Source organism: Struthio camelus, chromosome 1 (assembly GCF_040807025.1).
Source record: "Struthio camelus isolate bStrCam1 chromosome 1, bStrCam1.hap1, whole genome shotgun sequence".
Lineage (NCBI taxonomy): Eukaryota > Metazoa > Chordata > Aves > Struthioniformes > Struthionidae > Struthio > Struthio camelus.
In genome coordinates, this window is record NC_090942.1 from 141,065,998 (window position 1) to 141,092,739 (window position 26,742).

General features: G+C 40.9%; 1 protein-coding gene across 3 annotated transcripts in view; it reads right to left on the reverse strand.

The window, feature by feature from the left end:
- Positions 1 to 26,742, reverse strand: part of FRMPD4 (FERM and PDZ domain containing 4) — a 321,689-nt gene that overhangs the window by 2,882 nt on the left and 292,065 nt on the right. For 2 of the 3 annotated variants that reach the window (XM_068920586.1, XM_068920605.1), the window contains exons 6-16: positions 22,341 to 22,445; positions 21,040 to 21,147; positions 16,970 to 17,101; positions 14,753 to 14,872; positions 13,896 to 14,032; positions 12,576 to 12,702; positions 10,122 to 10,211; positions 9,365 to 9,547; positions 4,011 to 4,149; positions 2,322 to 3,383; positions 722 to 1,996 (exon numbers count right to left, since the gene is read on the reverse strand). In XM_068920586.1, the coding sequence (XP_068776687.1) occupies positions 722 to 1,996; positions 2,322 to 3,383; positions 4,011 to 4,149; positions 9,365 to 9,547; positions 10,122 to 10,211; positions 12,576 to 12,702; positions 13,896 to 14,032; positions 14,753 to 14,872; positions 16,970 to 17,101; positions 21,040 to 21,147; positions 22,341 to 22,445 (3,478 nt within the window). The remainder of the gene's footprint in view (positions 1 to 721; positions 1,997 to 2,321; positions 3,384 to 4,010; positions 4,150 to 9,364; positions 9,548 to 10,121; positions 10,212 to 12,575; positions 12,703 to 13,895; positions 14,033 to 14,752; positions 14,873 to 16,969; positions 17,102 to 21,039; positions 21,148 to 22,340; positions 22,446 to 26,742) is intronic. The other variant, XM_068920597.1, reaches the window with a different exon arrangement.

Consider the following 26,742-nt stretch of genomic DNA (forward strand, 5'->3'; position numbering starts at 1 on the left):
AAAGGGAAATGTTTAAAATCCAACTGAAAGCATTTCCAATGCTACCTCTGAAAAACTGTACATTTTCTATAACATTAAGTTCATAAAATCTCTTAAAGTTGGAACTTAAAATGTGGTAATGGTTCTGGATGTACATTTTTCTTTAAGAAAACACCTACAATCAGATGCCAAAGTAAACAAATGCTCAACAAGATAGTGACAGATTCTCATCTTTACAGTTAGCAATTTTTATTCACATTGGCATGTAATTGGCAGTCTACTTCAATAACATATAATATACACAAATCAATGAATTATAGGTTTTTATCTCCCATAATGATACACCTTGTGAAGTCATCTTATAATCTGTCAAGTTCCCAGGAACTCAAACAAAACAAACTACATGCATTTTGGAGAAGCTTCCAAAGAACACTCTCTCCTATAGGCCTATCCATCAATGTTCCCAAAATAGTAAATCCAAAATGTAGGGAAAATATTTTTTAAAGCAATTTTTTAATTGCAATGAGAGATTTTAAAAATTTTAATCTTTGTAAGCAACCCGTTAGAACAACTCAATACCTTATAAATAAAATGAATAGACACACGAAAAGTCTAATTTGACTGCCTGGTATACTTTGACGCTATATTTTCAGGTAAAGATAATGCAAATATGATACTTAGTTCTCAATCTTAACACACAGCTTTAAAAGCAAACAAAACAAATCCTTTATTACTGCTGTACCTGTAGTTTCTTTTATCTTGGGGATCCGATGACATCCTTCTCTCAAAGTGCCAAACAGTGGTTCAGCATTAATTGCTGAATGCACAACAGGCACTGTCATTCTGTGACACACAGCTTCAGGCTGCTGATGCAGGTCCTTGTATGTTGTTCCATGGTTTGGAAGAATGGCAGCTCTTTCATCTGCTGGAATATAGGCAATGCCCTTCACCGATGGGTCAGAGATAATGTGCTTAACATCAGAGGTACAAAGAGGAGATTCAACTGGGGTAGCACATGTGCTGCTGCCTGTGCTGCACCCTGCATCCACTGAAGAGCACTGAGAGCTTTGCAGTGAGAAATGGCCTTCACTTTGCAAAGACGACATGCGCTTAGCCAAGTGATATTCACAAAGCCTAGCTACGCTCTGCTCAGCTTCTGGAAGCTTTGAAGGATGGTCATCTGCAGATAAATCAGTATCTTCTGTGTCATTTAGGTCTTTGGCTGAAGACACAGGAGTCACATCTGACACAAAGGTTTCACCTTGGCTAAGCCCTGAGGTATCATCCTGATCCACCTCAGGATTCACTACATCCTTAGAGTCAGTTTCTGTTTTACCAAGGACAGGAACTCTTGGAAAAGTCTTCCCGTTCATTGTTTCTGGGCTTGGCTTTTCTGCTGCCCCATCATCAGTAGCAGCGTACCATCTTTGGCGAAAGGCAGTTCTCTCCACATTAAAAGTGCTTATGCGTTGAGCGTCTCTTGCTGAAAGAGTTCCGAATTTAACTTTTAGGTCTTCATCAGTCTCTGCTTTTTTAGTTCCCTGTTGCTTTTTCACAGCAGCATTGCCATCAGAGGGTGCTTTTACTTCACTCTCAGTCATCTTATTTTTCCTTTTACTAGTGCAAGAATATACCAAGGATCCCATGTGCATTTTGCTAAAATAATCAGTGACGGATTTTGTTTCCATGGTCTCTGGCTCCATTTCCATGTTGTCTGAATGAAGAATCTGCTTTGAAGGCACAACTTTTGATTGTAGTTCTGCAGCCTGACGACTCGCCAAAGGCTGTGAGGACTTCATGCCTGGGCCTCCAACCTGACTCTTAGCAATGGGAAATTCAGTTTGCTCTTCCACAAGGGGTTGGTAGCCTTCACTTGTGGTCAAAAACATACGTGCAGTATTTTCTGATTGTTTCTGTGCTGCGGCTAGTTCAGAACTTTCAGTCATTTCAGAGGAATTTGTTTCATTGCCAGAATCTGAAGATGACTCAGGGCTATATGCTCGCAAGATAGCTACACCTGCAAGCCATAAAAAATAAGAGTCAATTAATGACAGCAGCTGAAGCACCTAGATAAGTGACAAGCAAATGGGGTGCGTTAGATACAAAAATATGCTGTGTAAGAATACTCTGACTTTATTGCACAGTTCCCGGGACAGGTAACTTAACATAATGGTAGTTCCACTACATAATATGGGATATGATATATGTAAAATGATGGCAAAAAAAAAAAAAGAAAAAGAAAATAAACAGAAAAAAACACCTCAGGAAATGGAGTATTTCCCAAGCTAAATGGATGAAATGGAATGATTTTCAATGAATAAATGTAACTATGGTGAAAGAACCTGAATTGTCATTCGTCTGCTGTTCCTCTGAAGCAGCCAAAGCTTCTAGTGCTTGAAGTGTAGAGACTACAGCATCATCTAGCCCCTTTTCACACTTCCCCTCTGTATTAGTAGGGACAGCATCGATAAGCGACACTGGAATGTCATCATTGCCTAGATTACTAGATTGCTCCTTGTCTTCTCTAGGCTGAGTTGCTTGATTCTGAGAGTCCTCCTCATCTGAACTGTCCCTGAAGCCAGGTGGAGGAGCAGCAATGGCCATGTTTAAGGTATGCAATAAGAAATCATCTTCATTATCATCACCTTCTGGAGGTGGAAGTGAAGTCAAATCAATAATGTCATCACTAGACCCAGAAAGGCTGAGAAGAGCTGGCCTATTGATTTCTCCTACCATAATGTCTTCCTCACAGCTTACTTCATCTTCATCTTCAGCATCATCTGTGTTTTCTGCATAGCAAATATCATGAAGCAAAGGCTCTTCTATCCCTTCTGCAGCTCCAAATATTTTACTTTCACTTATACTTGCATAAACAGAATTTGCAGCAAACTGAATGCTTTCAGCATCTGGTGACAATTCCAGGCCTTTAATGTCATTAGCATTACTAATATAAATGGCTCTCTGTTTTTCTAATACTTCTGGACTTTCATCCAAAAGCCTTTCATAGCCAAGAGTTTGGGGATTGATACCATCCAAGTTGTGATCTCCAAATATAAAGGAAACTTTTGCTCCCCTGGGTGAATCCTGTGCTTTCTTGCTAGATTCCAATCCTGAGAGTGACAGCAGCGAAGGCTGATTAAAATTTCTATTTTCTTCTGCTTCAGTGGAGTCACTTTGCTTAGCCAAAATTTGATCAAATCCACCTGAATTATAGGTATTTTCTATGTACAGATGTCTATGTTCTTTTTGACATAACAGACTTTCAGAAATATCTATAGTCTTCTGTTTTGGATCACCAAAGGATATTTGAGTTTCTTGATCTCCTTCAGCCAGGAATGTGGTCGTTTTTGGTACGCAGTTCCACTCAGAAGCATGGAGATTATACTTCCCTCTATTTTCAGTTCCTATAGTGTGGTGATATAAAAGCAACAATGTGAAATCACAGAGCAAATGCATGCAATTTTTTTAACCAATACCTTGTTAATAATGAGCAGTAAGCGTTTTAAATAAAAGAGCTGGGCCATCAAACACTACAAGAACACTTTCAGAATCACCTCCACTCTAAGTTAAATAGCTGTTGGTTTAATGTTCTCAAATTTAACTGGTACTTTTATACCGCAGTACAAAACTAAACTACAGATAGGTACAAATAATATTCCAGGAACAGTAACACAAAACTGGATCCCCAACTAGTACCCCAAACACCATATGTATTCTTACAAAAGATATATGCATATAAAGTAGTAACACTCATAGATAAATAAATTAGCATGCACTTGCTGCGCTACGATATGAAAAAAAACAAACTGTTTTACTTGACAATTAAGATGCTATCAAAAGCTAAATATTAGAACATCATAAAGCTGAAATGGTACAATGTAGTGCTGGGTCTGAGCCAGCAATCAAATGTCATTTGGCTTAGCCTTGTATTTATGTGGAGTTCCACTGGCTTCAGCTGGATACTCTCTGCAGCAGAAGCAGACTTCTGCTTTATATATGTGACCATAGCTAACACACTGTGCAATGAATACCTGTTTCTCGGTTCCCTGTATTTTTCTTGTTGGCCATGTTAAATATTGAGCGCCTTGAGTCAACCAGCAGTCTATAGTATCCAGCTGCTAGGCAAGCAAGATTCATTGCGTCTGATGACTCCATCAGTAGAATAATAGGCTAAGAGGAATACAATCGAGACTTGGTTAAGGCTATCCTTTCTCAGTTAGTCTATCTCCTGAAAATACTACTACATGGAAGCAAAAGGAATTATATCACAACAAATGCCACACTGAAAAACAGAACTTATTTTCCTCACTTCCAATATGAAACAATATCAAACATTTAGAAAAGACTGGGATTGTAGTAAGGTAGATGACCAGCTGGACATTTTAACAGCTGATCTTGCTCCATTTCTGAATGACGGTAACAATTTTAAGATTCTTGCTCCATCTACTTCTCACATCACAGACATATATCTCTCACCAAAGCAGTGTTTGTTGCTATTCTCAGCCAGGGGCTAAGAACGTGGTACATTAGGAGTTAGAGTATTGCAGTAGTATGGGAATCACTGCAGCTGGCCAGAAAATCAGGTGCCATAAGCACATGTAAAGAAACAAAATAGGAAAAGCAGTCAAAGTGATGGGGAAAGTGAAGGTTGAAAAGATATGACAGTGAGATTAAAGCTATCATTACAACGCAGCAGCAGTGAACATTCAAAATGAGTATTTAAGAGAATTCAATATTTGTGGTCTGGCACTATTAAAAATACAAGTGATGAAAAAATAAGCAGACAAACAAACAAAGACAAAGATAACAGAGAAGAAGACCCTCAGAAAGGAGATCAGCAAACTCACAGCATCAACAGGGAAGGGTCCATAAAAGATAGACAGTGGCCTGGGCTAAAAAAAAAATAATTGGATCTATGCAGAAAAGTGAGAGACCACAGAGTTTTGAAAGATTATAGCTGCCATGCTAGACAGCACTGATCATGAGGATCCATGTGAGATATACTTTCTTTTCCTTTTCTTTTGCCACAGTATATAAATTTCTTTGCCTAAACCTTTTACTCCTGTCTCTAGTAGCTTTTAATACTAAAACCTGCTATTCTCAAATACATCTTAAGATGGCTAGCCTCTACAATTCCTCACTAATAAAAATTGCAAAGTCCTTACCATGATACATAGATAGAATTTACACCATAGACAACCTGTTTTATTGCCCACACAAATTGTAGCGACTCATTGCCATGTGGACATCTGCTACAAGTTATCCTAGAGACCACTGTCACAAGCCAGATGCAGGGTACTTGCACAATTTCTTCCAGAGGGAGTATAACATGGAACAGCGATGGCTCTCCATCTAATTCAGCTTCTTAGTAGTGAAAAGGCAACGGATGCCAATGGTGATAAAAGAATAATTTAAGATTGTAGTTTACTAGCAAACCAACAATAGGTCTGGTCATGTTTCAGTTGCTTCTGCTACAGGATCTTAGGCCAAAATATTCTGAAAGCTTTAAGAGCAGTTTTCAGCAACAGGGGAAAATTCTATACATTATTCTTTCTTTAAGTACTTCGTGCCAGCACAGTTTAAGGCTTAACGTAATACATTTTTTTTCACACCATTCAACTATAGATATAAAAATTAACATAAATTATTAAATCTATAATGGGTTAATCGATCTTTGTTCTTTCAAGGAACTACTAAAAACTAACATTTGAAATGCTATGTTGATCTCAAATTTTATGCAAAGATTAAAAGAAACAGATGATATCCTCAGAAATCATAGATTGCTCAAAACAGTGCTGTGAACTACTGTTCATCTGCTGAAGAGTCCTGTGACAGTTAAACCTTTGTTGGCTGCTTCTCCAAAGTGATGTATGCTTGAGAAGGCTTTGAAAAGAATCAAAAATAAAAGAGAAAAACAATTTATGTTTCTGAAGACCTTCAGTTTCAAGGATTTTAAAGTGCTTCTAAAGTAGACTAAACATACCTTGCAGTACTTAGTGACTTATGATTCCTATTTATTCATTAAGAAACAGATCTGTATTGACATATTCAGAATCTGGAAGTGCAAACTTTGTACCTTAGGGTAAGCCAGGGGGTAAAAGTTTCATCTGCTTGAGAATAACTACCTGTGTGTGCCCACATTTTCTCCAAAGAAAACAGTGATATTCCCTACTTGTTCCCTTTTTTTTATCGAATTCCATCCCCATCCTCCTGTTCCTGCGACTTTAATGTTAGGCCAATCTCTCTGGGTTTAAGATTGCATATGTTGAAAGACAAGGAATATATATGGTCTGCAATAAGATAGTAATAATATTATGAAAAAAGATAATGTCATGGTAATAATATTATGGTAATAACAATGGGACATTGTCAGAGTGTGCAGGGATGCGACAAGGAAGGCTAAGGCCCAGTTGGAATTAAATCTGGCAAGGGATGTCAAGGACAACAAGAAGGGGTTCCTCCAATACATCAACAGCAAAAGGAAGCCTAGGGAAAACGTGGGCCCGCTGCTGAATGGGGCGGGTGCCCTGGTGACGAAGGATATAGAGAAGGCAGAGTTACTGAACACCTTCTTTGCTTCAGTCTTCACTGCTAAGGCCAGTGCTCAGGAATTCCAGAGGCTGGGGACAAGAGAGGAAGGCTGCAGAAAGGAAGACTCTCCCTTGGTTGAGGAGAATCAGGTTAGAGATCATTTGTCCAAACTTGACATCCACAAATCCATGGGCCCCAATGGGATGCACCCACGAGTGCTGAGGGAGCTGGGGGATGTCATCGCTAGGCCACTCTCCATCATCTTGGAAAGGTCCTGGAGATCAGAAGAGGTGCCTGAGGACTGGAAGAAAGCCAATGTCACCCCAGTCTTCCAAAAGGGCCAGAAGGAGGCGCCAGGGAACTACAGGTCGGTTAGTCTTATCTCCCTCCCTGGAAAGGTCATGGAACAGCTCATCCTGAAGATCATCACTAAGCACATGGAGGACATGTCAGGAGTAGTCAGCATGGATTCACCAAAGGCAAATCATGCTTGACCAATCTGACAGCCTTCTAGGATGGAATGACTGGCTGGGTAGATGAGGGGAGAGCAGTGGATGTTGTCTGCCTGGACTTCAGCCAGGCTTTCGACACTGTCTCCCATCACATCCTCGTGGGTAAACTCAGGAAGTGTGGGTTGGATGAGTGGACGGTGAGGTGGGTTGAGAACTGGCTGGATGGCCGAGCTCAGAGGGTTGTGGTCAGTGGTGCGGAGTCTAGTTGGAGGCCTGTAGCTAGCGGTGTCCCCCGGGGGTCAGTGCTGGGTCCAGTCTTGTTCAGCGTATTCACTGATGACCTGGAGGAAGGGACAGAGTGCACTCTCCTCAGCAAGTTTGCTGATGCTACTAAACTGGGGGGAGGGGCTGACACACCAGGGGGCTGTGCTGCCCTTCCGAGGGAGCTGGACAGATTGGAGAGTTGGGCAGAGAGAAACCTCCTGAAGTTCCACAAAGGCGAGTGCAGGGTCCTGCACCTGGGCAGGAATAACCCCAGGCATGAGGACAGGCTGGGGTCTGACCTGCTGGAAAGCAGCTCTGCAGAGAAGGACCTGGGAGTGCTGGTGGACAACAAGTTAAGCTAGGAGGCAGCAATGTGCCCCTGTGGCCAAAGAAGGCCAGCAGTATCCTGGGGTGCATGAGGCCGAGTGTTGCCAGAAGGTGGAGGGAGGTGGTCCTCCTCCTCTACTCAGCCCTGGTGAGGCCTCACCTGGAGTACTGTGTCCAGTTGTGGGCTCCAAGAGAGACATGGCACTATTGGAGAGAGATTCACAGCGGAGGGGCTGGAGCATCTCTCTGAATAAAGGCTGAGAGAGCTGGGCCTGTTGAGCCTGGAGAAGAGAAGACTGAGAGGTGATCTGATCAATGTGTACAAGTATCTACAGGGAGGGTGTCAAGAGGATGGGGCCCATCACTTCTCCGTGGTGCCCAGCAACAGGACAAGAGGCAACGGGCACAAACTGAACCACAGGAAGTTCCATCTGAACATGAGGACAAACTTCTTTCCTGTGAGGGTTGACAGAGCACTGGCACAGGTTGCCCAGGGAGGCTGTGGAGTCTCCTTTCCTGGAGATATTCAAAAGCTGTCTGGATGTGATCCTGGGCAATATGCTCTAGAGGACCCTGCTTGAGCAGGGAGGTTGGACTAGATGATCTCCAGAGGTCCCTTCCAACCTAAACCATTCTGTGATTCTGTAATATAAAATAGTGTAGCACATAATACTGCATTCAACATACAAGCAGATGGGAAATATTTAATTTCTATATTACTTTCTCCATCAGTAAAAAGGGGACAAAATTCAGCTTCCTCTCAAGAGGGCTATGAGCTTAGCACAGTAGTAGGTCTACAGTTGCTCCTCAGATGTTATTGTTGTTAAGGAAGGTGACAGAGATGCACTGTTTACTAGCTTGTAAATTTTCCTTAAATTGCTGTCAAAGAGCATCTAGATTAATTTGCACAGGTATTTTTCATTAACTTAAATACAAGCAAACAGTTCTAGGTCAACAAAGTTAAAGCATTCAAAGCAAAAGCTTAGTAAATAATCCTTGTTTAGATTTTATATGTATTTGTTTAAGCAAATAGAACAGTTAGGCTGTATTTATTTTAGCAGTTTCAAGTATAATGAGACATCTTCCTTCAATCTCTAATTATCAGGATTAATTCTCTAGGTAGTCTATAAAACCTTTCGCTTAAGGCTACAGGACACAACAGGAAGCACACCAAGAACAACTAGGACGCTCTGATAAACAAAACTTCACTCACTGCCACAAGATACCACAGAGACAAAGAGTTAGGTAGGAGTCAAGAGAAATTAACTGCTTATAGCCAGAAGGAGAAAGTCCATGAATACATCATGTAAGGTAAAGAACTTAACTGGAGTTTTAGGGACTAAGAAAAAAAATTGCCTTTTCATAGGTTATTACTTTGTTAACTACTATGTGGTTGCTTGCAGTGTTACCAGTCTCATGTAGCTGTCAATTCTCTAATAGTAATAATATAGTTTATTACATAGCTCAAATATCTTCAAAAGGAGGTCAGTCTCATCATCACCTCTTACCACCATGGACATCAAGGAACACAACAGCAAAGCTAGTTGCCCAGGGTCAGCCAACAGAAAAATCAGAAACAGAATACAAGTCCTGTACAGCACCAGTCTTGTATACCACAGGCCTCTCAAATGCCTAAGGAATACTCTGTATGCACTCAGACCAAAAAAGAGCTAAAAATACAGCTCTAGAGTATCACTGGCATTAAAATCTTTGGAAAAGTTAGTACAGTTTGATCATATACTCCAATAAAAGAGAAAAAAATGTTACTTTGTCTTTGACATTATATCAATATGAATCAACACCAAACTTACTTTTACATCTAAGACATGCAGTTCAACTCTAACACTGCTTTCGTCTTCTGTAAACATCTCAATCCTGTTTACGTGGCTAAAGTCTGCTAAGAGAGCCACCAGGTTTGTTTTCGTGTTTATCACATGGCTGATTCCATATCGTGGCCCTACTAATAAAGTCACTTCTGAACGCTTTTCTCCCTGCTTTCGCATAAAAAGAAAAAACAAAAGTAAGAAACATGACAGGCACTGCATAGGAACAATTGCCACTGCCTTCCTTCATTTTCATGAGGCTTCATTTGGATGATATTTCTACATTCAAGATTATTACATTTTTTCTAAGAGAATCAAATATACAAGAGCATACATAATTAAATACAGAAAGTAAAGGAATCTGCTCTTGGATAGTGGCTGCACTGTAGTTTTTAGATAGATGAATGGATGGACGTATGGAGGCTGCTTCTGTTAAAGGAAAATCTTTGTCATCAAGAGTTTCCCAGATTAATAATTTTAGTATTTTATAGTTAATTGGACAGCAGTATTTGGGAATAGATGCTACTTATCTCCACATCCGCAGGCAAAATACAAATTGTACCAGGGATCTTATCTTCAAGATGAAAAGAAAAAGGAAATGATCTAGTTCAATTTAGCAACTATTTTTTCAATGTATGAATGGAACTCGAACTTCTAAAGAAAATGTCATGGTCTAGCTTTTGCAGAAAGGCATTTAGAGAAAATAAGCAAGAGAACAGTGAAAATATTTCAAGTGAAATATTACCACTAATGTTGCCTTGAAAACACGTCCTCCATATAATCGTAGATCACTGAGGAACTTGAGATAATGCACCTTGGCTTGCAGAGCGGATAGCTGAGGAAAGAGAAGCAGGGGTAAGATGCAGTGGAGGAAACCAACACATTACTGAATTCATAAGGAAAATATATTTATGAAGTCTAAAGTGAATGGACTGCAATAAGAGCTCTTCAGAGTCTGAGACTAAATCATTAGATGCTTGAGTTCCAGATGAGGAGAAACAGTTTCATTCTTAAAATTAAAATCTTATTTGCTTAGTTAAAATGCGCTCAGGACTTCAGTATGGGCTGCGTCAAGGCACTGCAAGAACACGATAACTGCTCCAATGAATGGAAAATGTTAAACTACTCAGATTAAACATCTGTTCATTGAGGGAATTCAAGGATAGACAGCAGCTTTCCATTCATAATTACCACCATTTCTTTAACATTTTGTGTACCAATACAGGAAAAGAGAACAATGAAATTGCATGTCAGCTATATGTATTTCATTTTGCTAGGTACTCGTGGCACATGGCATATTATTCCACCTCGTTACTGCATTTTTCATTTCTCTAAATAAAACTCTTCTGCCATACTTAATAGGGAATAAATCTGAAAGCCAAATACAGTATACGTATACATAAGACCATATCATGCAATACATGCCACAATTTATCTCCTTTTTCTCCTCCTAGTTTAAATCACCTTCTTAAAAAGAAAGACCTGCAAAATATTTTATTAGATTGAATGGAAACAAACAAACAGCTCATTTCACCCAAACAATTGGGACGTAAAACTTGTCCCTCGCTGGTCTAAACCTTTAAATGTTGACTTCTAAAAGATTTGATAAAACAGGCTCATCTCATTTGCTATTCTCTCTCCAGCCACTAGAATTCCAGTCCAGAAATTTATTTGGTCTTGAACAGCATTTTAAGAGCCCCTAAATTTAGGCCTTCTAGAGTCCAAGGAGGAAAGGAACGCAAAGCAGGGAGCCTACTGTGAATGCCTGTGCCTACCCCTTCAGTAGCTGTTCAACTGGCATAGAAATACATAGGGACTGTAAAAAAGGGAGAATCCTAAGACTGACAGGCTTCCCTTCATGTGAAGGGAAACAAGACTGTTGAAGGAAATCGGTTCCCAGATTAATACCGACAAGTGAAACAGAAGATAACGATGAGACCAGATGCTTTGTTTCTGAGGCCTACCTGCTAAAAAGGCAAGTAGGCACACAAAGTATTTCAAAAGCTCAAATCAAAAAGAATAAAACAAAAACAACAGTGTGCTGCAGGAAGGGATCGCTGTAATGTCTGTTCTAACCAAGAATTGATAATGTAGGCCGCTGGCATCAATGAGAATCCTGCAGCAGTGATGGTTTCCAAAATCAAATCAAACTTATACTGCCAGGATAAACAGTAAGTAATCGACATTATTTAGCTTTAGCTTCAGCAGTACAGGAGACAAGAGCCGTTTGGGTCAAAACGGTGGACTTTCTTCCCTAAACACAGAGATTTACGCTCCCAGGCAGAAGTGATCGGAAACTCACCAACTCCAAGCAGGTTTTCTGCTGATCACAGTGAACCTTAGATTGGGCATTATGTATTTTGAGGGGTTTGCCATTCAGAAAGAAAGTGGCATGGAGCAGGATTCAGCTCATTTTATATCTCAACTAGTCACTCCAGGTTCTTTTAATAGCCAAAGGAAAAAAAACCCAGGCATTTCTAGGACACAAGTCATCTGACCTATTTTTGGTGCCTAACGTGGGATGGGATGAATTGCTCCCTCAGAGTGCCTATTTCTTTTCACTGACTGCAAAGAGAGTCTAGATGGCTTGCATAAAGCAATTTATGATGGTGCCTAAAACTAGGCTCAGATGTACGCATGTAACTAAGGCTAGTTCTCAGAGACACTGTCATCTCCTACATTTTTTTCCAGCTGAAGTGAAAGCTTAGTGCTAAGAAAAGCATTTTACAACAACAAGGAAGGTCAATTATTGTAAGGAACATCATCTATCCAGTTAGATCTTGGCCAGCAAAAGGTCTCTATCTACAACATAAGAGAAAACAATCCTGAAAAACAGCATTCATGTTAGGCCCATGTTGCTCAGATCAGAGCATCAGAGAGAGAACAATAACTTTCCTAACAAGTCTCCCATCAATAGGAAGCAATAAATGAATTAAAAAAAAATACAACTTTGTCATACACAGAGTGTTAATAACCAGTTTTCTGTCATTCTCTAGGTAAGATGGTTTTGTTGGGGTGTAATTAATTATTTTAATTGTTCTTGGCTATGTCGTAGTGAGCACCAAATTTGAGTTATCTACATTCTCTGAAAATATAATGGCTAAGTGTTTTTTCAAAGGACTAATTTTAAATGTTTCCCATGCATACCACCCTCTCTGGTCTTTAAAACATATTTTCCATTAAGATGCAAATGTAATACCTTTTTACCCGGAGGAACTAGGTTTTGATTTGCTTTGACAAGGTGTGAAAGTGCTTTCTTTATGTTCTTTTCTTTCATGCTTTGCAGCACAGCAGATGGAAGAAAAGTCTCTAATCCCCATTCTTTTCTGCAATAAAAGGCATATATTTAATTCCACATTCCTCTGATGATTATTTATCTAAAGACTATGGTGGCCGTGATGCTGAGTGAATGAACTCCTGAAAGCACAGGGAGAGCTCATGAAGGCCAGGGTGTTGCAATAATGCAATATTTTCCATACTCAAACTATACATTAGTTATGAGCAAGATGCTTTAAAATACGAATAAATGATTTCTCTCCTCTCACAATCTTATCACTCATAACAGAAGTTTAAAGTTTGCATGTTTAAAATCTAGGCTTTATTGTTAATCACCACTTAATCATTACATACGCAACTACCATTATAAAATTAAAAATACAGAAGATTTAACAACATAATGTCAGACTTCATTTAATTTTCTAGCTTCTCAGAACAAGCAAACCAGCCAAACATGGTCTTCATCCCTTGCATTTCATTTTGCTCCTCAAACGCAACTAGTCCCCACCTTTTAACTCAAACTGGTTCTGCTTTAAGCATGCCTTTTTATAGAAGACTGACTCTTCACTAATAAGTAATTATTTCTGCTGATTCATTAGTAGAAAACAATATAACATAATCCTCAGTAAGGTGGGTAAACTATAAGACTGAGTGTTTGAAGTTATTATTTCCATTCTGCAATCAAATTAAGCACTAAGTTACAATGAAGAAGTTTTTTTTTTTTTTTTAATCTAAGGCGATATACACAGTTTCATTTTGGAAATTTTCTTTCCCTTTCTGGCTACCTACATTTGCTTTTTAGGCTCTTCCAGAAAATTATACGGAAAATAAAAAACAGGTGATTACTGGATTTTTCTATATCTAAGAAATCTTCTTTGATAAGGAATCTAAGACCCTGCGGTCTTCTAAACCAGGAAATCATCTGATTCATACTATAACCATCTCTGTACTAAAACTCTAGGACTCAGACCATTTAAACTTAGATCTGACTATTACATTCTTGAAAGCAAGTGGGTTAATCTTATTTACACTTACAGGCTACTTCATGCACCTAAACAGATGGCCAAAGGTAGACATATAGCCCATACTTACAGCTCTTAACACACCTGGATCACTTCCAGTGAGAAAAAAGGAACCTAAAGTTGGTGCATACATGTAGACATACTAAGCAACCTGCCTTAGAGAATCTGTAAGTTACTCCTAATGCTTCACTTTTAAAGAATATACTTTACTCTCAACTTACTCTATATATTTGAGGGAGATTTTCTGAGTTTGCTTGGTGGTCACAGTTGCAATATACATCTGTAATGCAGCCAACCGCAGGGCAATGTCGTATTTCAGTTCTGGTCCAAATCTTTCCTGAACCACATCGTTACAGCTCTGCCAAAGAACCAGCAGAGGGAGCATCAAGTTCAAAAATCTTTCACTAAAAATATATTAGAATCCATTTTTTAAAGGGACATTGCATGAAGAATAACCCCAAACCCCAAACAGCAGTACCATGCTGAAGTTAAGCCTCAGAGATGGCTCATCTCAGAGATGACAGATGCTCACAGGAGAAGGATACGTCTGAGGAACACAAGAACACAAGGACTTCTGCTGAAGGGCAGAAGGCACAAACATTTTGATCTGAGCTCTCTCTCTCCATCCTTCCTGGGGAGAACAGTAATCCTCTTCCACAGTGACTGTTGGGAGGGTATTAGGGTATCTGGATCCAGGATAGCAGGATTCTGCCTGGTCAGACACCCAGGAAAAGGAGAATTACCTTGCTCTTACACCAGCTTTTTCATCCATTTTACCGGAAGTTCCTCTTAAGACATCGTTTCTGCCTGATGTTACAGTATCAGAAATAAGTATTAGCAATTATATTGGCTTTAGTGTCTTTGCAAGCCAAATATATTTTAGAAAGATCTCAAAGCATTGCTATGGAAGGAAGGGAACTCTAGATAATAAAGATCTGCACGTTCCACAAATTTTATGCAGCAGAAACAAAAATCAGGACTTACTGCAGCCACATTTTTCTACATGAAGATATAAATCTATATATACACTTACCACAACCATCTTTTTACTAGCCTTTATGCTACCACTTTCACTCACCTGTACATAAAGATATTCAAAAGCAACTGGATCTCTTCTTAAAAGATCAATGGGATCCTTTGGGACAAAGCTAATCCTGAAAAGACATCTCATCTTATGGGAGCTTGGCCTCTGGGTCACCTAAGACAGTACAGTAATCACATCAGAGCTTGGCCATACTGCAACACAATCTGTACTTTTAAACTTTCTGGCCCTGCTCCAGAGCCACTTGAAGACAAGGAAAACAATTCTATCCAACAGAGCTTTATTAAGTATTACACATGAAAACATCATAGACATAATCTTTTGGAAAGAATTTAAGACTTATATAGCCATGGCTGCTGAACTCAACCCATTCTCCAAGCAATGGAATTCACTTACGCAAAACCAGGACAAAAGGACAGATGACACAGATCTTAATGAAAACAATCCAACAAATGAGGTATACTTTAGCAGGATCAGGATTCTCATAAGCTAGAAAGGAGATAAGGTTTTTGGGGAGAGGTCACATTTTATTTCTCAGACTAAGTGACAATGCAGGTGAAGTATAGGTTGGCAGCTGTTATTCTCACTTTCTCTTGACTATATTAATCCATTAGATAATTTGTGAGAAATTTTGTCTTCTCAGTTTTCCTGGGTTATTCTGGATTAAGATATTTGCTCCTAGATTTCTGAACAATGCAAACCTCTCCCAATGCTTTAAGGAATGAAAAAGACTTCTTTTCGTGTTGGTCAGCAAAAATCTTTGTTAAAAATAAAATACAATAATCTGGGTATATTCACACGGGACTGCCACATAGCTAAGGAATAATTGGATGAAACGGCAGCAATCCAATAACACTATCTAAGTCATGGTCAGCAGCAACGTTGTAATAGCAAATTAAAGTATTGCTGATTGTACAGAAACTTCCAGGAAGAAACCTTCAGAACTAATATAGTTTACGCAGTTTATTTTATTAGACTAATGTAGGTAAGAGAGTTAGTGTACTTTATAATCAATGTCTAACTGATGAAACTATATGTTTTAAAATCTTGAATGAAGTGACTGTCTTGCACCCACAATTTTCAAAATGCACGTTTATCCCACATTGTTTTTGTCCTCCTCCCTAAGTATCTAGGCATACTCTGTATGCATAAACAAAAGCTCAGGATGGGATTTCAAAAGTTATCTGTGTTAGCTTATTCTGATACTTTTGATTTCAATGGGAATTTTACCAATTACTTCAAAGAGAGAGAGCTAGGCCAGGAGAACCAGTATTGAGTACTTCTCAATGTTGTACATACACTGCATAGTTTAGAAGAACAAGAAAAGAATGTTAAGATGGCAAAGTCAAACGTTCAAAAGCTGGAAAATGCTAGAAAGACTGTTAGCTGATAAACTAAGTTCCTTCATACTGTTACATGCACTCTAGTTAGACGATCAAACGAATTCTGACATTTAAATAAAATTATTGTTCTCCATCTCATCTAAGAATTCATTTTTTCACTTTGGAAAATTTACATGAAATGTAAAAAATAGTAACACCATCCCGTAATACAGATACATCATGGAAAATTTCAAGCTAAACATTTTGGCATAATGATAGGCAGCTAAAATCAGGGTCCTCTGCTGGGAAGAGTAAAGTGACTTAACTCTAGTCAGAGCTGGCCTTTCAGCAGCTTAATTCTCCTCCCTGATCTAAGGAAGAAAGTCACAATAAACATTTTCCGGATCACAACTCATCATCAGAGAAGTGATATAATGTCTTACTGTGTAAACAAGCCAAACATGGCTTCATCAGAAAGAGTATTATTTCCTGTTATCCAGGCACACATTCGTATAATCAGATAAGAATCAAAGACCAGAATACATTTTGTAAGGAATTTTGACAGACTATGGTTTAAGAATTGCTATAATGGATTTTCTACCTGTTCACAATGTTTATTTGGTGTGCCACATAAAATACGAAAAAGGCTTCAATAAATATTTCCTAGCTTTAAGTATGATCTTTAATGAACTTTTTAATACTTTTTAATGGCCCAATGAACTAATGAAATATGATGCCTATATAACAGGAAAACGATCATTCTGTGAGGACCTGATTCTTACAACCACATCTATGTACTGCTACTAAGTATTTAATTCACCATATCGAACAATAAATCTTGCAATTAACTCACTTAAGTAATTAAAAGGATAGATAATTTACTGAATAACCAGCCTCATTAATATCTGTTTTCACATATCATTACACAAACCTGAGTTAGGGTCTCCTGTTCATGTAGCAAAAGGAGTTTTGTTCCAGATCCTTCAACCCTCTGCTCCAGCATCAGTGAAAAGTGTTCAATACACTTGATGGAAAGCTTTTCTTGGAGTGTTAAGATGACATCCTAATTAACAAAGGATTTATAAAATGTGATTAAATTCATGGTGTACTTGGAACCCAGTTCTTCATTGCCACACACCCTGCACATACACAGCACATAGTGAAAGTTCGTGGCTAAAGGTCAGGATGGTATCGTTTCCCACTTGTTCTGCGCAAGTGTAAAGAACATCACATACATCCACCCAGAGGAGAGTCAGCACCTTTATATTCAAATATCTGTGAGCTGGTATCGAATATGCATGTGAAAAAGACATACATGGAATTACTGCGAACGGACAGTTCTCAGTGTAGTTTAACAAGCCAATTATACTGTGTGAGCCTTAAATCATACTCCTCAGTCCCTCTGGAAATGAAAACTATCCATCAGCAAGGGAGGGAGGGTCTTGCCTTTCCTCCCTCCACTTATTTCTGATGGAGGGCCACCAAGCAGTAAGGACAAAGCTACTCCCAGATTAAGATGGTCAACAACAACAAAAAATTAAACAAATAGCCTTTATTTGTTCTTACAGTAAGGTTTTTTTTCAAGCACACTTTGATCTTTTATTCATTAACACACTTGCATTTAAAATGCTGACAAAAAGTCAAGAAGTTTGATACCTATACCACACAAGAACTCTAAATTCAGGGACCATTTTAATTTACACTATAAAGTCTATTCTTAGAGAATTTTAATTAGGCTTTTCCCCATTGGTTTATGTCGAAGGGTAATCAATTCAGGAACAATTGTTTCTAAAATAACAAATACCTGAATAAATCTTCTCACAAAAACATTCAACCAATCCGTAGTTTACTTTCATATACTGCTCCGTAAATATAAATGTACAGTATTAATATCATCTGGCAATTATCTTTTGTTTTGCTGAATGTTGTAGCAGATAGAAATATATAATAGCCCATCATTTAAAAACACTATCACACTATGTTTGTGAAAGATTAAAGCATTTCTATCCACCCAAAAGAACGTTATATATATATAACGATCCAGATGGACACGATTTACTAGGAAGATCATGATGAAGAGTAATCTAAATGTTTTAACATAAGTTAGGAAGATTAAACAAACAATCACTGTGTTTACAGAAAATCAACATCCAACTGGTGGAAGGATGAAAGATGTGTAGGGGGATGGGAATAATTCTGTATGCTGTAAAAATTAAAAGCATTAATGGATTGCAAGTAACCACTCTAAATAATGGAGGTTAATATTATACTATTCTGACTAATGGGGAATTTATTGCTTATGCACTAAATCCACTTTTATTTATACTCCTAAACTATGTTCAGAGGCAAAGGATATAACAGTAACATTAAGAAATATGTCATGAAAAGGAACTTTTGAAGAGGAAGTAATATGGCACTTAAAAGGCACTATTTGTTGCTAGTTATCTCGGACCTTTTAAATTTGTTGGTAAAATACACAGGCACTGAATTACCCAAACTGATTAATTTTTTGCTAACACATAATCACAGAATGACAGAATAATTGGGGTTGGAGATCACCTCCGGAGATCATCTGGTCCAACCCTCTGCTCAAGCAGGGTCTGTTATAGCAGGTTGCCCAGGGCTACGTCCAGTTGGGTTTTGAGTATCTCTAAATACAGACAGTCCACAAACTCTCTCAGAAACCTCTGCCAGTGATCAGCCGCATCACAGCGAAGACATGATTTCTTATGTTCAGAGGGAATTTCCCGTGTTTCAATATGTGCCTGTTGCCTCTTGTCCTGTCACTGAGCACCACTGAGAAGAGTCTGGCCCCACCTTCTTGACACCGTCCTGTCAGATATTTACATATATTGGGCCCTGCGCCTTCTCTTCTCCAGGCTGAACAGTCCTAGCTCTCTCAGCCTCTCCTCCTATGAGAGATGCTCTAGTCCCTTCAACATCTCTGTGCCCCTTTGCTAGACCCACGCCAGTAGCTCCATATCTCTCTTGTGCTGGAGAGCCCAGACCCGGACGCAGCACTGCAGGTGTGGCCTCACCAGGGCTGAGGAGAAGACAACATTCTGTCTAACGCAGCCCAGGATACTATTGGCTGTCTTTGGCACGAGAGCACATTGCTGGCCCATTTTCAACTTCTTGTCCTTTGGGGTCCCCAAGGCCGCCTCTGCAAAACTGCTCTCCAGCAGATTGGTCCCCAGCTTGTCCTGCTGCATGGGGGGCTGACCCCCTGGGGCTGTATACCACTACAATCTATCTTCTCATCAATAACTTATAATCCACCAATTCAGGTGTTGCTTCTCATGCGGACTGCAGGTAAGCCACTGGTTGCACCCTTGCTTTTAAGCGGTGAATGACTGGACAGCTAGGGGCAGGGAAAAACTATACTTGCTTTGACTCAATTGGGGCATGCCTACTTTGCTCAGGTTTACAAGTAGTAGTAAAAATTCGCACCCACCCAACCACGATTGGGGATATACACGCATACATACACACATATATGGAATACAGAGCTGTGCATGCTATGGAATATATAAGAGCTTGAATTAGATGAAGAGGAAATTGTTCCTGCAGAAAGTGAGAACGACTAAGGCCAAAGCAGGCTTACAACATTAGTAAAACTGAGTTGGTGAGCCACATGGGTTTCTTTGCAATGACTACAGGTTAGATATGTGGCTATACAGTACATGGCACACCCATGACAGAACTACTGAAAACTAGTATGATGTGGTGGCCACAGACTAGCCCCCTGAGGCAAAATATCTTGGAATAGATATTGGTTGGTTATACGCTCATAAAATAGAATTCTGGGAAGCGGGCTCATGGGCCTTAGAAGGGGATAGAGACCTCAACCTCTGTGTAAAGCATGTCTCCTAATTCTTCACCCAATCAAATTTTCAAATGGACTGAAGGGTTTCAGCATCCCATGGCTGTAGTGTGGAGGCTTGTATCCCTTCCTTAGGCTCAATTGATGCCTAAGGTGTATATATGAGTTATAAACAGAAATTGCAGCCTCTTTTTCAGTCTAACTTTAATATCTGTTTTGTTCCTTCACCTGCAGGCAGGAGTAAATTTCCCCATCTCTACTTTAGCAAATTGCTTTCCTTGCTGTTCCAACTGGTTGAGCATATGACATAATCACAGTGAGCAGAAAAGCAGGATTTCTTCAAATATGCATAGTTTTACAGTCCCTTAAAGCCAGAAAAAGTTGGCACTGCAGCTGAAAATTGCATCCGCCAGCCTTTGCTGCTCGTTCCCACCCATGTATCTCTCTTCTCTTGTAGTCACAAGTGTGCATGCTGCCATGTGGTGAACTAGATTTGGTAAATGATCTGGGTTAAAACTAACTCACTCAAACAAAAATGCTTGAGAGAACAAAAACATGCCCAAGAGTGCTAGTCATTTGCTTACTATACTACTTCAAGGCACTCACTCACGCCAACAATGACTTTGATTTAGGAACCTAAATGGAACAGAGTGTTACAGATACCTCCCTAGTAGGCTTAGCAGTGTGTCAGAGCTTCACCGCTTTGTTTAATCTCTATGTGAAATATGTTAGGGAAAATATAGAGGACAATACGCTGAGATGAACAATTTATCACCAGCATCACCCTACAATATCCCATCCCAAATTCAATGGATGACAAGCTAGATGATACTCAGTTAGCAACCAACATCTTAATCTTAGCTTCTTACTTTTGCTGACAAATCATGCTAGCATTTGGCAGCATATCAAAATGATAGGTCCATGCAATTTTAATTGCACTCCACGCACATTGAAATGATCACTCCTACTTTTTCTTCATTCACAATACAATGCATTTTACCAGCAGAGAAACAAAACAAAACATTATTTCTTAACTATGAATCCAGCCATAATTGAACACACCAGTCATTCTGATCTTAAAGTGTTCAAAATAAATTACATTTATGAAAAGCTCTTGCAAAATATTTAACTGGCATCCTGGGCATTGCATGTTATGGGATTTGGTACATTTAGCCTACCTTTATTGAAGTGCTGCAGTCAAAACGGAAAGATTTGGTTTGTCCATTTTCAAGATACACCTTCAGAACATTTGGCATGAAAAGAAGTGAATTATCCTTAACTGTTTCCTGCCAAGCAAATTAGTGAATCAGGTTACAACTCCACTTTACACGTTACAAGAGAAATCGAAATTGTGTTCCACAGAGAAGGGCATTGTACAAATAAGAAGATAATATCTGAAAATGAGTTTGTTGACTCTCACTGAAAGCACAATTAGCTATGCCCTATAAGAATCCAGCCATGCTCATTACAGCTGCATCTACCCCACTTGTCTTTTTCTTGGAATAAATAACTTCATATACATTTTATTATTGACTTGGAATATTTTATTTCCCTAAATACTGTTCCTCTAACAATAAATTCTACCCCTAAAGTTGAAACATTTTCAATAAAATTGAAAAAAATAGATTACTGTGCCTCTGCACTACAGTGAGCTATCTAGTCTCTTTAATCTACAAAACTAGAACATCAGAATTGTTAGTAAAAATTAAAATCAAGATGCTATACATTTTCCTTACTGCTGGATGCTAAATGCTAATATCTGGCATAATTTAAGAAAAATAATGTATAATACTGCTACTTAATTGTGACAATTCAAAAAATATAGTAAAATAAACATGAAAAGGAAGGGAAACAAATAAGGCTTTGCTTTTTCAAAAAAAGCAATATCTGCTGTTGAAAAAAAGACAGTATCACTTCATGTTTGAAAGAGCTGAATAAAGACATCAGTGCAGAACAATGTTCTGGTAAATTATGAAAACAAGGTAGAAACTCATGTTTAAGGAGAAGTTCAGTGGCTCTCAGAATGAGGCTGATTTTTCCTGAGAGCCAGAAAGAACAAGTTCAAGCACATAAACCAAATTTTGAAGAGGTCCGTAAGGTAGTCTTAATCCATTTTCCTGACATGGTACTTCTCTTGAGTTGATGGATTTTCCTCTTACAAAATTACCCTGAAAAAACAAGCAAGTGCTATCAAGACTATAAAGAACGATATATCTGTGCTATCTCCACAAAACGCATATTCACTGGCATTTTTATTTTTTTTTAAAGGGTCAAATTATTTACAGTATTAGGGGCCCAATTTGTGGATTTTAAAAATGGGCCTTTCTAAAATTTCAGAAATAGAAACATCCTTTTCTGTTTTTCGCAAGCCTTTCACCATTGTTCCTACCATATATTTTCCTTACTTCCCAGCCTTGAGGCATACCTTCTTTGGATGAAATGCTCAGTCCTTCCTGAGGTTAAGAAGTTGAATACTCACCGACACCTGGCCATTGATAATTACTTCTTCTGAGAAGCGCACTTTGACAGGATTGGACTTCAATCTCGCCTTTTTTGCAGCACTAATAAATGCTGATTTAGGAGACTGCAAGGAAAAATGATGACAAGATATATCACAGAATTTCAAGTTACAACCTATATTTCCTTTTTCAACTAGTTACCCTGTTTCTCACATATTGGGTAATCCAGACACAGCAATACTTTGCATGCTGTGCACTGAAGAATGGAAATACAGTCAAACCGTAATGCTCCTTTAGATAATACACATACACAAACATATACATAGTTAACCACTCATGCATAGGGCATATACTGAAACTTATCCTACAGTGAGACTGGAGCAATGAGAAGGGCTCTCAGAGCACATATAAATTCCTTGTAGTGCTCTGTCAGTGAACGCTGCCAACTATACTTGCTTGCATGAACGAACACCGATCAGCGACCAGTCAGTGACTCTTCAAACACTGAATGAAAAATTTTTGCATGGTACATGCTTCACTACATATACATAAACATATACATACAGTTTTTGCAAAAAAGTATCTGAGAGCTCTCCAAGTATAGTGGCATCTCATTATATTAGTTCACTTCCAAGCACAGTGTAGAACCACCAAAAGGACCGTGCAGACTAGCAGGTTTGTCCTCTATTCCCTGCACAGGCCTGTGAAAGGCCTGGTTACAACAGATCAGATACTTGTGGGGCTTCAAGGATTAGACAACCCGAATCATTCCTGATTTTCTTCTGAGACTTAACTGATTTTACCTGCTACATTATTCATTGGATTCACTCGTGATCAAGTGCTCAGCCCTTGGAAGAAAATATCTCCCCACACAGGCAGTTTGACTAACTACTGGGCTACTGAACTTATTTTTAGTAACAAATTAAATACACAGAGTTAAAAGGATTTCCATTTTCAGCAGCAGAAGCAAGGTGGCTTTACTCTCAGGTCATAGAATCACAGAATGGTTTAGGTTGGAAGGGACCTCTGGAGATCATCTAGTCCAACCTCCCTGCTCAAGCAGGGTCACCCATAGCACATTGCCCAGGATTATGTCCAGACGGATTTTGAATATCTCCAGGAAAGGAGACTCCACAATCTCTCTGGGCAACCTGTGCCAGTGCTCTGTCACCCTCACAGGAAAGAAGTTTTTCCTCAGGTTCAGATGGAACTTCCTGTGGTTCAGTTTGTGCCCGTTGCCTCTTGTCCTGTCGCTGGGCACCACGGAGAAGAGTCTGGCCCCATCCTCTTGACACCCTCCCTTCATATACTTTTACACATTGATGAGATCCCCCCTCAGTCTTCTCTTCTCCAGGCTCAACAGGCCCAGCTCTCTCAGCCTTTCCTCATAGGAGAGATGCTCCAGTCCCCTCATCATCTTTGTAGCCCACTGGACTCACTCCAGGAGTGCCATGTCTCTCTTGTACTGGGGAGCCCACAGCTGGACACAGTACTCCAGGGGAGGCCTCACCAGGGCTGAGGAGAGGGGCAGGATCACCTCCCTCCACCTGCTCGCAACACTCGGCCTCATGCACCCCAGGATACCATTGGCCTTCTTTGGCCACAGGGGCACACTGCTGCCTCCTAGCTTAACTTGTTGTCCACCAGCACTCCCAGGTCCTTCTCTGCAGAGCTGCTTTCCAGCAGGTCAGACCCCAGCCTGTCCTCATGCCTGGGGTTATTCCTGCCCAGGTGCAGGATCCTGCACTCGCCTTGGTGGAACTTCAGGAGGTTTCTCTCTGCCCAACTCTCCAGCCTGTCCAGCTCCCTCGGAAGGGCAGCACAGCCCCCTGGTGTGTCAGTCCCTCCCCCCAGTTTAGTAGCATCAGCAAACTTGCTGAGGAGAGTGCACTCTGTCCCTTCCTCCAGGTCATCGATGAAGTGTTGAACAAGACTGGACCCAGCACTGACCCCTGGGGGACACCGCTAGATACAGGCCTCTGACTAGACTCTGCACCACTGACCACAACCCTCTGAGCTCGGCCATCCAGCCAGTTCTCAATCCACCTCACCGTCCACTCATCCAACCCACACTTCCTGAGTTTACCCACGAGGATGTGATGGGAGACGGTGTCGAAAGCCTTGCTGAAGTCCAGGCAGACAACATCCACTGCTCTCCCCTCGTCTACCCAGCCAGTCATTCCATCCTAGAAGGCTGTCAGATTGGTCAAGCATGATTTGCCTTTGGTGAATCCATGCTGACTACTCCTGACATGTCCTCCATGTGCTTAGTGAGGACCTCCAGGAGGAGCTGTTCCATCACCTTTCCAGGGAGGGAGATAAGACTAACCGACCTGTAGTTCCCTGGCGCCTCCTTCTGGCCCTTTTGGAAGACTGGGGTGACATTGGCTTTCTTCCAGTCCTCAGGCACCTCTTCTGATCTCCAGGACCTTTCCAAGATGATGGAGAGTGGCCTAGCGATGACATCCCCCAGCTCCCTCAGCACTTGTGGGTGCATCCCATTGGGGCCCATGGATTTGTGGATGTCAGGTTTGGACAAATGATCTCCAACCTGATCCTCTTCAACCAAGGGAGAGTTTTCCTTTCTCCAGCCTTCCTCTCTTGTCCCCAGCCTCTGGAATTCCTGAGCACTGGCCTTAGCAGTGAAGACTGAAGCAAAGGCAGCATTCAATAACTCTGCCTTCTCTATATCCTTCGTCACCAGGGCACCTGCCCCATTCAGCAGCGGGCCCATATTTTCCCTAGGCTTCCTTTTGCTATTGATGTATTGGAGGAACCCCTTCTTGCTGTCCTTGACATCCCTTGCCGGATTTAATTCCAAATGGGCCTTAGCCTTCCTTGTCGCATCCCTGCACGCTCTGACAACGTCCCTGTATTCCTCCCAAGTGGCCTGTCCCCTTTGCCACATTCTGTACACTTCCTCCTTCTGTTGGAGTTTTGCCGGGAGTTCCTTGCTCCTCCATGCAGGTCTCCTGCCCGCTTTGCTCAACTTCTTCCTCAGAGGGATGCACTGCTCTTGAGCCTGGAGGAAGTGATGCTTGAATATTAACCAGCTTTCTTGGACCCCTCTTCCTTCCAGGGCCCTACCCCAGGAGATTCCCCTAAGTAGGTCCCTCAAGAGGCCAAAGTCAGCTCTCCTCAAGTCCAGCGTTGCAATCCTACTCGTTGCCCTGCTCCCTCCTCGTAGGATCCTGAACTCCACCATCTCATGGTCACTGCAGCCAAGGCTGCCCCCAACCTTCCTCCTGCCTCTCCAACTAGACCTTCTTTGTTTGTTAGTACAAGGTCTAGCAGCGCACCTCTCCTTGTTGGCATCTCTACCACCTGGGTCAAGAAATTATCATCAATGTTCTGCAGGAACCTCTTGGACTGCTTGTGCCTAGCTGTGCTGTCTTGCCAACAGATGTCAGGGTGCTTGAAGTCTCCCATGAGAACCAGGGCCTGTGAGCGTGAGGCTACTTCCAGCTGTCTGTAGAAGGCCTCATCGATGACTTCCTCCTGGTCAGGTGGCCTGTAGTAAACCCCCACAACAGTGTCACCCATGCCAGCCTGCCCTTTAATCCTTACCCATAGGCTCTCAACTTGCTCTTCATCCACCCCGAGGCAGAGCTCCACACATTCTAGTTGCTCCCTCACATAAAGGGCAGCTCCACCACCTCGCCTTCCTGGCCTGTCTTTCCTAAAAAGCACGTAGCCATCCATGACAGCATCCCAGTCATGTGAGCTCTCCCACCATGTCTCTGGAACTGCAATGAGATCATGGCCCTGCGACCGCACACAGATCTCTAACTCTTCCTGCTTATTCCCCATGCTGCGCGCATTGGTATACAGGCATTTCAGAGAGCCAGTCGAGCATGCAAGCTTCCCAGGAGAGGTGCAAGAGGAGCCTCCATAGCCATGTTCCATGCTGTCTCCCCTAGCTGTATGCACCCACTGGAGGCCTCCTGACTGGAGCGGTGTTTTACTGACTCCCCTGCCACTATACCACTCCCCTTCCCCCATCTTGCCTAGTTTAAAGCCCTCCTTACCAGGCTGGCCGATCTGTTGGCAAAGACACGCGTGCCCCGCTTGGTAAGGTGGATCCCATCTCTCCCCATCAGCTGTTGATCTTCAAACAGGGTCCCATGGTCATAGAAAGCACCACCAGTGGCACAGCCAGTTGTTAACTTGGAAAACGCGTCTACTCCTCCTCCTCCCGTTCTTTCCCCTCACAGGCAAGATTGAGGAGAAAATGACCTGGGCTCCCAGACCCTTCACCACCATTCCCAGAGCTCTGAAGTCCGGTCTGATGGTTTCCAATTTGCCTTTCGTGTTATTAGCGCCCACATGGAAGAGCAGCAGAGGGTAGTAGTCCGATGCATGGACCAGCCTTGGCAGTCTTTCCATGACATCTCTTAATTGTCTAGAGAGGCAGCAAGCCTC